This window comes from Stegostoma tigrinum, chromosome 25, assembly GCF_030684315.1.
Source record: "Stegostoma tigrinum isolate sSteTig4 chromosome 25, sSteTig4.hap1, whole genome shotgun sequence".
Taxonomy (NCBI): Eukaryota; Metazoa; Chordata; class Chondrichthyes; order Orectolobiformes; family Stegostomatidae; genus Stegostoma; species Stegostoma tigrinum.
Window position 1 is genome coordinate 37,508,231 of NC_081378.1, and position 12,954 is coordinate 37,521,184.

Consider the following 12,954-nt stretch of genomic DNA (forward strand, 5'->3'; position numbering starts at 1 on the left):
TATACTGCCTTCATCAATTTAGGGAGGTGATGTGCATTAGAAGCTCAAGTAACAGAACATCTTAATTTGTTCCATCTGTTCATCAGCTTGGCCCTGTTAACACCTCGGTAATGGAAGGGTTGATTGTGAAGGATGGCACAGAAGCAAGCTGAAAGATTTGAGCTAGCATTAGCAGACAGGCAGCTTCAGCTTCACAAAACAAGGATCACCTCAAAAGAAAATGTTTAAGTAGGGTGAAGAAATGGTCAGGTATGTTGTTCAGAGAAAGGAGGCATCAAAATGGCATTACTTCCAAGACGGCAAATAACTTATTCCAAAGACAGCAAGCGTGAACTGCAACTTGACCATTTAAAGTATATTTAATCTAAGAATTTGATACTCAAGGTGCTTCACGAAAGAGTGATAATTTGACAAAAGATGTCATTGTTAAGAGATGGATTTAATACTAGCTTGGTTAAAGATGTGCGCTTTAGTGACTTTGTCACATGAGTGACAAGGATGGAATTCCAGAACATAGGATCCAGATGTCTGAAGGTGTAATTCCTCACAATTGGGTGGTGTGGCTAAGAGCCTAGAGCTGGAGGAATGTAAAGAATGCAAATTGACAGAGGGCTGGAGGAGTTTGCAAAGAGGGAAAGGAGTGTGTGTGTGGGAGGAGCTTTATGACAAGGATGAGAATTTTATCACTGAGACACAGGCCAAGCAGGATCCAATGTAATGTCAGCATTATGGGAGTGTTGGGGAACAGGACTGGTAGTCAGGTGGATATGGGAAAGAGAGATTTGGATGAGCTCAGGTTTCGGGAAGTTGGAAAGTGGGATGTCTATCAGGATAGTGCTGAGACAGACAAGCCTGGATGTAATAAAAACATGAGTGAGAGTTTCCACAGTCAAATGGGAGCAGAGACATAGCAAACGATGTTATAAAGGCAGTAATTAATGATCTGTATTATGAAGAAGAGATTATTTTAGAAGCTAAGTGGAGATCAAAATGGACGTGGAGGATGTGAACTGTCTGGTTCAGTCTGAGGCGGTGGTGAGGGACAGACATGGAATTGCATGCAATGGCAAGTTTCCTGAGTGCTGTGAAAAATAATGGGTCCCATTTACTCTAACTATAATGTTTTACGTATTATTTAACACAGCATTAAACCAATTAGAAATAAATTGAAACTTGATTACCTTCCTTGGTGGGTCTGAATTACAGAAACATTCTCCAGGTGTAGTAGCCCTGGAGACGGATGTCGTTGTGGTTGGAAGTGTTGTTGTTTCAAATGGTTCACAGCAAACTCTAATTCTATAGTCCAGACATGTAAGGGCGCCACTAGCTGGTTTGTGGCATATCAATCCGCTGTTTACATCACATGTTACTGTATCGTTGGTTTTACTAATTGGATACCCAGGAAATTTGAGAGCTTCACATTGAATATTTGTAATCCTGTTCCCATAAGATTGACACACGGTATCTCGAATTGGATCCAATGGTTCTTTATCATGCTTTTGCTCAACAGATGGTTTGTTGTTGTTAATCCACACAGACCATTTTCCATGGCAAGGAACCTCTGCAAAATAAAGCAACAGTCACCAATTAATATTGATATAAAATACAAATAATGTTCAAAAGTATCATCCAGAAAGCTATGAAGTAACTGAAGCAGTTGGAGAAACTAAAATATTTTGGGTTATTTCCTTTGATTTCTAATTTAGCACCGTGATTTCAAGGAGTGGTAATGGACTCCGATCAAAATGCCAACTCAACAGTATTGTCCTAAGGCTCCTGTTGGTGGTGTTTTAATGGTCTCCTCTTTCTTCCTGTGCTCGCTGTTGTACAAATCTTAGGCAAAGAATGTCCACTGGATTGGTCCAAGTCAATTGGCAAAATACATAATGGGTTGCCTTTGTCTTAGAGGTTCTGAAGTGGGATTCAATCACATCATCTTCTGAAGTCAGCGAGAGACTCCTGAACCAAGACTGAGAACAAGTTTTCAGTGAAATTATATCTGGTTTTGGATTCGTTACTTGTGTTTAATGTAAGAAAACATTGCTCATCAGTTGTAGATGTGGCAGTAAACCTACCTGTGGTTGTTTTCACTGTTGTAGTTGTTACTTCTGAAAGTAAATACAGTCACAATTAAAACATGTAACCTGAAATAAGACCGTTTAGAAAGAGAGAGGCTTCACAGCTGGGAATACACATATTTTAATAGCAAGGTAATAAAAGAAAACTAAACAGGTGGGCTTGAGAAACAATGTTACAGCTGTCCAGTCAATATCATGTCATTGTAAAGCTTGTATATTCCATGTGCAAAATGAAAACGCTCTCCATCAAATGACAGTGATTCTGAAAGATCTAAGTTGAGACAGTAGCCCAAATGTTCTGAAGACTGGCAATCACAGGCAGATTCACTCACTCCTGTTTTTTCTCTGTTACTGCTGAACCCTGTATTTCTAGCTGGGAATTCTGATCCTGCCTTCTTCAGAGATGCAGAGTGTAACTGAAAACAGCAGTTATTTCATGGATAATCAAGGGAATTCATACCACCGACTGTATAGAAATAGAGTTCTGAAGAACAGTCAAATTAGACTTGAAACATTAATTCTTGGATTGTTCTCACTACAGCATTGGAGGCTGAGGGGTAATCTGATAGAACTATATACAATTATGATTGGGTGGTTAGTAAGAATCTTTTCCCCAGGTTGGAAATATTAAGTACGAGGGAAACATAGTTTTAATGTGACAGGAGGTAAGTTTCAAGGAGATGTGTAAGGAGTGTTTTTTTATTCAGTAGGTGGTAGGTGCCTGGAACACACTGCCATGAGAGGTGGTAGAGACAAATACAGTTGCAATGCTTAAGAGGTATTTAGACAGACACATGAACAGGCAGGGTATTGAGGGACAGTAAGAACTGCAGATGCTGGAGTCAGGGATAACACAATGTGGACCTGGAGGAAAACAGCAGGCCAGGCAGCATCAGAGGAGCAGGAAAGTTGACGTTTGGGGTCGGGACTCTTCTTCAGAAAATACTTCAGAACGTCAGCTTTCTTGCTCTTCTGGTGTATAGATGGATATGGATCATGTACAGAAACATGATGGCTGAAGGGCCCCTTTCTGTGCTATACTGTTCCAAGTTCTTTGTTTATCTCTCAATAGAAGAGAATCGCCATAGAATGGCCAGACAGTTTAGCATTTTCCGTGCTGGTTTCAGATTTCTGGCATTTGCAGTATATTTATTTTATATAAGCACAGAGCAGGCTTTTGAGAAAGGTTGTGTTCCATAGAATAAAAAAGGATAGTTGTCAGTGGGGCATTTAAATGTACTTCATTCAGAAGATGTCAAAAATTCAAAGACTTGTCAGGAGACCAGCTGCATTAGGATTTCAGTTTTCACAATGGACTCTCCACAAAGGTTTTCTGAGAAAGGCACAGCATGACTGCACCTGACAAAGGAGCAGCGCTCAAAAGCTACAGATTTCAAACAAACCTGAAGGACTAAAACCTGGTGTCATGTGACTTCTGACCTTGTGTACCCCAGCTGGACACCAAATAACGTCAAAAAGCAAGCCATATAAAGAGGCAAATGATTTCAGAGAAACAAGATCTCGCAATTAGAACAAGCCACACAGCTTCCATTTCTTTCAAAGAAAATATCCCACTGAACTTTCAGCGATGCCTTGTTTAAAAAGGTTTACAGGTGTCCAAATAAACACTGTACCATGAACCGTCAGAAACTTGAAGAGATAAAGTAACATCATAACAACCAGTGTGAAAAGATTTGCTTGTGCAGAATGGAAAAGTAGAATAGTTATCCATTGTCGTGGTTTCAGCAATAATTTTTGTGGCGGATGTTTCCTTCAGTGTAGTTGTCACTTTGGAAAGAGAATGAAAGTAATCAATATTATTAATCCTTTAACTGAAAACCTTCAGCATTGACAATTTTGCCAGGAGGTTGTTTCATTCGCTGGGAGGCTGGAACATTAGGAATGCAGGGAAGTGTATTCTACCAGAGTAAGAAAAATGAATACAAGGTGGCCCAGTGTTAGCATTACTGCCGCAGAGCACCAGGGACCCGGGTTGGATTCCACCTTCGGGTGACTGTCTGTGAGTAGTTTGCATATCCTCCCTGTGTCTGCGTGGGTTTGCTCCCACAGTCCAAAGATGTACAGCCATGCTAAAATGCCTGTAGTGCTCAGGGATGTGTAGATGAGGTGGGTTATATTGGATGGGACTGTGTGGGATGCTCTGAGGGTTTGTGTAGACTTGTTGGTCTGAAGGGCCAGTTAACAGACTGGAGGGATTCTATGAGGTATCTTTCATTTTAATCAATAAAACACATTTGGATGGGAATGGCAAGGGATATCTCAGCTTAAATGAGTTGTAAATTTAAGAGCAGTAACTACCTTCTTAATTAATGGAGAAAAGGCAATAATAGTAACACAACATGCCAAGGGAATCATGCATTGGAAAGGTGAGATGAGTTTACGACAGTCATGATAAAACAACACTCACCATGAAATGCAAAAACACATTTCATTCAAATATTAGGACAAACACTGAATACTGGGAAGGAAACAGTGTCCAAAAGAGGCAGAGACATTTGTATTCATGAACAAGAACATTTCTGTGACATTTACATTCTGATCGAGCTTCATTTGACCCTCTGTCAGGTCTCAGATAGATATCTACGGGCAGTGATATCATATCCCTCTACTGTCTGGGAACTTGGGAAACAAGATGATTATTGGCACTGATTCTACGATAGTGTATCGAAAGAAGCCATTACTGACCTGATGTGGAGCGAGTTGTCGACACGGGTGTCGTAGGTTTTGATGTTGTGCTGACTCCTGTGGAAGAATATGAAAAATCATCAAATTGTACTGCAGCTTCAAAATCTTCCTATTAGTGAAGAGGGTTCGCATTGAATTGTTTTACTGTGTTTTTCTCAAATGTGACTCTGAATTCCAAAGTCTTCAACATTCCAGAATCTCTCGACCAAAAGAGTGTTTCTCCAAGAATGAACAAATGGATTGTCATTGCTAGAAAACAGAATGTGCGGAAAGTGCTCTGCTGGGAACGGAGTCACTTGTCTTTACTTTTAGAGAGCCTCACTCACCTGTTGTAGTGGTTTCCGGAAAAACGGTGGGGATGGTTGTTCCTTTCGATGAAATTGTCACTCCTGAAGAAAAAAATGAAAGCAATGATTTTTATTGACCACCAGTTTCACACTTTCCATTTGAGACTATTGCAAGGAAATTATTCGATAGGAACCAGAGTATTAGGAATGAAGGATGCAGGACTTTATTGCACCTTTGTAAATGTTGATGCCGCCATTTGGAAGCCTTAACTCATGTTCTCACTTTGTTCCTTTCAGATTGAACGTGAATAGAACTTTGTGATCGCACCCATGTGCAAAATGATGACACAATGTGCTGTAAGTCAACTGCTATGATTAGTTTTCTAATACTTAGATTAAAATTGCAGCTGCTGTAATTGGCTGTGTTACATGCTGGCTGGAAATGTATTCTCGAATGCAGCAAAAACGCTCGTGCGCTCTGTGCCTTTTGTTTTGAATGTATTCCGACAGATATGTGTATAACGGAAATCCCCAATTTAAGTGCCTTTTTTTGAAAGAAACTCGGGTTCAATGATATTCCCGTTTCCTTTTTCTGTGATGCAGCTATCAAGAAAAGAATAGTAGGTTCAGAGGTCGTAAACTGAGAAGTGATGTGCACACTTTCGAACCGTGCAGAAGGCATAACACGGGCTGAGAGTAGCAGAAACCTGAATTTGAGCAAAGTACGCTGTTGTGCTCGTGTTTGTCCGTAGAGGATCTCACTCACCCGTTGTTGTGGTTTCGGCAATAAATGTTGTAGAGGTTGTTCCTTTCGAACCTGTCACCATGGAGATGAGAATGTGAATCAAAATAATTGATTTTTTAACGTTGAATATTATAGGTTTGAAAATATCACCAAAATGTGTTGCATGAAACTTTTAGCATCAGAAATTAGGGAATGATTACGTTGGGTGCAGTAAAATTAATACTTTGAACGAGTTCTTCTTAATTTGCATCAAAAAATGAAAACAGATGGGAAAGAGAACATGAGCAAAAAGTGTTGCGGTTTTTCAAAAACAATTTCTCGTCAAGAAAGAAAACCTTTGACAAGATATGATAATGATTGTGACCTCCACAAACATGGACATCACATTTTTGCTCCTGACCATGAGTTTTCTTTAATCTTATTGAGCATGATGCAAGGAATTAGTTTCTGAAACTCCTGACTCTGGTAATATCAGACAGAATATCGACCAGGAGTTAAATATCGCTTTTCAACATTGGAGTGTTATTGCAACAAAATGAATTTTGATCTTGCCTCTGTACTGATCTTTAAAAAAGCCATTACTGACCTGGTGTGGAGCCAGGTGATGTTTCCTTCACTGTTGTCGTCACCTCTAATGAAAAAAGGGGACGTATCATGAAATTCGTGACTAGATTTACGAAACACCTACTTATTTTTGAGTTTCGCCATCATATCGCTGTCAGGATGAATGACGTTTGAACGTTTAAGTTGGGCCTGACAAAACCAAAGCTGAAGAATCTCTTCAGCTATGAATAAACTGACAATATTTAGAAGGTAACTGTACAGATTGTATTGATCAGCTTTCAATAAATTCGTTCAATGGGCTGAATAATTATGACGGTGAAATAATTGAGGTCCAATATCATCGACCAACTGCAACACAATGACTGTCACTTGCCGTGGTAGAGTGTAGCTGAGAGAGCCCTCACTCACCCGGTTTGGAGCTGGTTGTGGATCCAGTTGTACTTGGTATCTCTGTTGTTGTGACTCCTTCAACAGTCAAAGAAATTCCAATTAATTTCCCCATAACACATAAAACTTCTAATTGCTGGAGAGTTTTAAACGCCATCATTACTCAGAAATTTCTACAGAAGTGGCAGAGTTGTGTGAACAGAATTGTTTGCGCATACTACAACTAGTTACCTGTTGTCGTTGTTTCAGCAATAACTGTAGTGCCGGATATTTCCTTTGGTGTCGAGGCCACTTCTGAAGAAGAGAAGGGAAGCAATCAAAGTTATTGAATTCCAAGTTCAAATCTGCAGCATTCAGAACATGAAAAAGATGGTGACTTATTTCCACTGGAGTATCAGGGACAGGGAGGTACATTTTACTGAAGCAATAAAGATGAAAGTTGTATTTATCAAAAAATATGTCATAGGGAATGGCAAAGTAAGCATTGTCTTCAATTAGAAGAAAAGGGAAATATTTTGTAAGTCGAGACAAAAGGAAAAATCTTTACTCATCCAAGAGTGCAAGAGAGTCTTTTTTTTGGAAGAAATGACACTATGTCCATAACATGGTGACAACTAACATCTTCAAATGAAAAATTTACATTTTGTTCCAATATTTGAACAGTGTTTCAAAAGTGACAGGTAAATGTTCTGATCGAGCTTCATTCGACCCTCTGCAAATTCTCAGATAGATATCTATGGGGAGTGATATCATATCCCTCTGCTGTCTGGGAACTTGGGAAACAAGATGATTATTGGCACTGATTCTACGATAGTGTATCGAAAGAAGCCATTACTGACCTGATGTGGAGCGAGTTGTCGACACGGGTGTCGTAGGTTTTGATGTTGTGCTGACTCCTGTGGAAGAATATGAAAAATCATCAAATTGTACTGCAGCTTGAAAATCTTCCTATTTGTGAAGAGGTTTCTCATTGAATTGTTTTACTGTGTTTTTCTCAAATGTGACTCTGAATTCCAAAGTCTTCAACATTCCAGAATCTCTCGACCAAAAGAGTGTTTCTCCAAGAATGAACAAATGGATTGTCATTGCTAGAAAACAGAATGTGTGGAAAGTGCTCTGCTGGGAACGGAGTCACTTGTCTTTACTTTTAGAGAGCCTCACTCACCCGTTGTAGTGGTTTCCGGAAAAACGGTGGGGATGGTTGTTCCTTTCGATGAAATTGTCACTCCTGAAGAAAAAAATGAAAGCAATGATTTTTATTGACCACCAGTTTCACACTTTCCATTTGAGACTATTGCAAGGAAATTATTTGATAGGAACCATTTTATTAGGAATGAAGGATGCAGGACTTTATTGCACCTTTGTAAATGTTGATGCCGCCATTTGGAAGCCTTAAATCATGTTCTCACTTTGTTCCTTTCAGATTGAACGTGAATAGAACTTTGTGATCGCACCCATGTGCAAAATGGTGACACAATGTGCTGTAAGTCAACTGCTATGATTAGTTTTCTAATACTTAGATTAAAATTGCAGCTGCTGTAATTGGCTGTGTTACATGCTGGCTGGAAATGTATTCTCGAATGCAGCAAAAACGCTCGTGCGCTCTGTGCCTTTTGTTTTGAATGTATTCCGACAGATATGTGTATAACGGAAATCCCCAATTTAAGTGCCTTTTTTTGAAAGAAACTCGGGTTCAATGATATTCCCGTTTCCTTTTTCTGTGATGCAGCTACCAAGAAAAGAATAGTAGGTTCAGAGGTGCTGAACTGAGAAGTGATGTGCACACTTTCGAACCGTGCAGAAGACATAACACGGGCTGAGAGTAGCAGAAACCTGAATTTGAGAAAAGTACGCTGTTGTGCTCGTGTTTGTCCGTAGAGGATCTCACTCACCCGTTGTTGTGGTTTCGGCAATAAATGTTGTAGAGGTTGTTCCTTTCGAACCTGTCACCATGGAGATGAGAATGTGAATCAAAATAATTGATTTTTTAACGTTAAATATTATAGGTTTGAAAATATCACCAAAATGTGTTGCATGAAAATTTAAGCATGAGAAAACAGGGAATGATTACTTTGGGTGCAGTAAAATTAATACTTTGAAATAGTTCTTCTTAATTTGCATCAAAAAATGAAAACAGATGGGAAAGAGAACATGAGCCAAAAGTGTTGCGGTTTTTCAAAAACAATTTCTCGTCAAGAAAGAAAACCTTTGACAAGATATGATAATGATTGTGACCTCCACAAACATGGACATCACATTTTTGCTCATGACCATGAGTTTTCTTTAAACTTATTGAGCATGATACAAGGAATTAGTTTCTGAAACTCCTGACTCTGGTAACATTAGACAGAATATCGACCAGGAGTTAAATATCGCTTTTCAACATTGGAGTGTTATTGCAACAAAATGAATTTTGATCTTGCCTCTGTACTGATCTTTAAAAAAGCCATTACTGACCTGGTGTGGAGCCAGGTGATGTTTCCTTCACTGTTGTCGTCACCTCTAATGAAAAAAGGGGACGTATCATGAAATTCGTGACTAGATTTACAAAACACCTACTTATTTTTGAGTTTTGCCATCATATCGCTGTCAGGATGAATGACGTTTGAACATTTAAGTTGGGCCCGACAAAACCAAAGCTGAAGAATCTCTTCAGCTATGAATAAACTGACAATATTTAGAAGGTAACTGTACAGATTGTATTGATCAGCTTTCAACAAATTCATTCAATGGGCTGAATAATTATGACTGTGAAATAATTGAGGTCCAATATCATCGACCAACTGCAACACAATGACTGTCACTTGCCGTGGTACAGTGTAGCTGAGAGAGCCCTCACTCACCCGGTTTGGAGCTGGTTGTGGATCCAGTTGTACTTGGTATCTCTGTTGCTGTGACTCCTTCAACAGTCAAAGAAATTCCAATTAATTTCCCCATAACACATAAAACTTCTTATTGCTGGAGAGTTTTATACGCCATCATTACTCAGAAATTTCTACAGAAGTGGCAGAGTTGTGTGAACAGAATTGTTTGCACATACTACAACTAGTTACCTTTTGTAGTTGTTTCAGCAATAACTGTAGTGCCGGATATTTCCTTTGGTGTCGTGGCCACTTCTGAAGAAGAGAAGGGAAGCAATCAAAGTTATTGAATTCCAAGTTCAAATCTGCAGCATTCAGAACATGAAAAAGATGGTGACTTATTTTCACTGGAGTATCAGGGACGGGGAAGTACATTATACTGAAGCAATAAAGATGAAAGTTGTATTTATCAAAAAATATATCATAGGGAATGGCAACGTAAGCATTGCCTTCAATTAGAAGAAAAGGTAAACATTTCATAAGTCGAAAAAAAGGAAAAATTTTTACTCATCCAAGAGTGCAAGAGAGTCATTTTTTAAGAAGAAATGACACTACGTCCATAACATGGTGACAACTAACATATTCAAATGAAAAATTTACATTTTGTTCCAATATTTGAACAGTGTTTCAAAAGTGACAGGTAAATGTTCAGATCGCGCTTCATTCGACCGTCTGCAAACTCTCAGAAGATATCTACAGATAGTGATATCATATCCCTCTACTGTCTGGAAACTTGGGAAACAAGATGATTATTGGCACTGATTCTACAATAGTGTATCGAAAGAAGCCATTACTGACCTGATGTGGAGCGAGTTGTCGACACGGGTGTCGTAGGTTTTGATGTTGTGCTGACTCCTGTGGAAGAATATGAAAAATCATCAAATTGTACTGCAGCTTCAAAATCTTCCTATTAGTGAAGAGGTTTCTCATTGAATTGTTTTACTGTGTTTTTCTCAAATGTGACTCTGAATTCCAAAGTCTTCAACATTCCAGAATCTCTCCACCAAAAGAGTGTTTCTCCAAGAATGAACAAATGGATTGTCTTTGCTAGAAAACAGAATGTGTGGAAAGTGCTCTGCTGGGAACGGAGTCACTTGTCTTTACTTTTAGAGAGCCTCACTCACCCGTTGTAGTGGTTTCCGGAAAAACGGTGGGGATGGTTGTTCCTTTCGATGAAATTGTCACTCCTGAAGAAAAAAATGAAAGCAATGATTTTTATTGACCACCAGTTTCACACTTTCCATTTGAGACTATTGCAAGGAAATTATTTGATAGGAACCATTTTATTAGGAATGAAGGATGCAGGACTTTATTGCACCTTTGTAAATGTTGATGCCGCCAATTGGAAGCCTTAACTCATGTTCTCACTTTGTTCCTTTCAGATTGAACGTGAATACAACTTTGTGATCGCACCCATGTGCAAAATGGTGACATAATGTGCTGTAGGTCAACTGCTATGATTAGTTTTCTAATACTTAGATTAAAATTGCAGCTGCTGTAATTGGCTGTGTTACATGCTGGCTGGAAATGTAGTCCTGAATGCAGCAAAAATGCTCGTGCGCTCTGTGCCTCTTGTTTTGAATGTATTCCGACAGATATGTGTATAACGGAAATCCCCAAATTAAGTGCCTTTTTTTGAAAGAAACTCGGGTTCAATGATATTCCCGTTTCCTTTTTCTGTGATGCAGCTACCAAGAAAAGAATAGTAGGTTCAGAGGTGCTGAACTGAGAAGTGATGTGCACACTTTCGAACCGTGCAGAAGGCATAACACGGGCTGAGAGTAGCAGAAACCTGAATTTGAGCAAAGTACGCTGTTGTGCTCGTGTTTGTCCGTAGAGGATCTCACTCACCCGTTGTTGTGGTTTCGGCAATAAATGTTGTAGAGGTTGTTCCTTTCGAACCTGTCACCATGGAGATGAGAATGTGAATCAAAATAATTGATTTTTTAACGTTAAATATTACAGGCTTGAAAATATCACCAAAATGTATTGCATGAAAATTTTAGCATGAGAAAACAGGGAATGATTACTTTGGGTGCAGTAAAATTAATACTTTGAACTAGTTCTTCTTAATTTGCATCAAAAAATGAAAACAGATGGGAAAGAGAACATGAGCCAAAAGTGTTGCGGTTTTTCAAAAACAATTTCTCGTCAAGAAAGAAAACCTTTGACAAGATATGATAATGATTGTGACCTCCACAAACATGGACATCACATTTTTGCTCATGACCATGAGTTTTCTTTAAACTTATTGAGCATGATACAAGGAATTAGTTTCTGAAACTCCTGACTCTGGTAACATTAGACAGAATATCGACCAGGAGTTAAATATCGCTTTTCAACATTGGAGTGTTATTGCAACAAAATGAATTTTGATCTTGCCTCTGTACTGATCTTTAAAAAAGCCATTACTGACCTGGTGTGGAGCCAGGTGATGTTTCCTTCACTGTTGTCGTCACCTCTAATGAAAAAAGGGGACGTATCATGAAATTCGTGACTAGATTTACAAAACACCTACTTATTTTTGAGTTTCGCCATCATATCGCTGTCAGGATGAATGACGTTTGAACGTTTAAGTTAGGCCCGACAAAACCAAAGCTGAAGAATCTCTTCAGCTATGAATAAACTGACAATATTTAGAAGGTAACTGTACAGATTGTATTGATCAGCTTTCAACAAATTCATTCAATGGGCTGAATAATTATGACTGTGAAATAATTGAGGTCCAATATCATCGACCAACTGCAACACAATGACTGTCACTTGCCGTGGTACAGTGTAGCTGAGAGAGCCCTCACTCACCCGGTTTGGAGCTGGTTGTGGATCCAGTTGTACTTGGTATCTCTGTTGCTGTGACTCCTTCAACAGTCAAAGAAATTCCAATTAATTTCCCCATAACACATAAAACTTCTTATTGCTGGAGAGTTTTATACGCCATCATTACTCAGAAATTTCTACAGAAGTGGCAGAGTTGTGTGAACAGGATTGTTTGCACATACTACAACTAGTTACCTTTTGTAGTTGTTTCAGCAATAACTGTAGTGCCGGATATTTCCTTTGGTGTCGAGGCCACTTCTGAAGAAGAGAAGGGAAGCAATCAAAGTTATTGAATTCCAAGTTCAAATCTGCAGCATTCAGAACATGAAAAAGATGGTGACTTATTTTCACTGGAGTATCAGGGACGGGGAAGTACATTATACTGAAGCAATAAAGATGAAAGTTGTATTTATCAAAAAATATATCATAGGGAATGGCAACGTAAGCATTGCCTTCAATTAGAAGAAAAGGTAAACATTTCATAAGTCGAAAAAAAGGAAAAATTTTTA

At 38.9% G+C, this 12,954-nt stretch overlaps 1 protein-coding gene across 1 annotated transcript in view; it reads right to left on the minus strand.

The window, feature by feature from the left end:
• Positions 1-12,954, minus strand: part of LOC125463424 (mucin-19-like) — a 114,809-nt gene that overhangs the window by 15,758 nt on the left and 86,097 nt on the right. Inside the window, exons 86-100 of the mRNA XM_059654772.1 lie at positions 12,641-12,703; positions 12,431-12,487; positions 10,753-10,815; positions 10,427-10,483; positions 9,821-9,883; positions 9,611-9,667; positions 7,933-7,995; positions 7,607-7,663; positions 6,999-7,061; positions 6,789-6,845; positions 5,838-5,888; positions 5,111-5,173; positions 4,785-4,841; positions 2,076-2,108; positions 1,182-1,561 (exon numbers count right to left, since the gene is read on the minus strand). Coding sequence (XP_059510755.1) covers positions 1,182-1,561; positions 2,076-2,108; positions 4,785-4,841; positions 5,111-5,173; positions 5,838-5,888; positions 6,789-6,845; positions 6,999-7,061; positions 7,607-7,663; positions 7,933-7,995; positions 9,611-9,667; positions 9,821-9,883; positions 10,427-10,483; positions 10,753-10,815; positions 12,431-12,487; positions 12,641-12,703 — 1,184 coding nt within the window. The remainder of the gene's footprint in view (positions 1-1,181; positions 1,562-2,075; positions 2,109-4,784; positions 4,842-5,110; positions 5,174-5,837; positions 5,889-6,788; positions 6,846-6,998; positions 7,062-7,606; positions 7,664-7,932; positions 7,996-9,610; positions 9,668-9,820; positions 9,884-10,426; positions 10,484-10,752; positions 10,816-12,430; positions 12,488-12,640; positions 12,704-12,954) is intronic.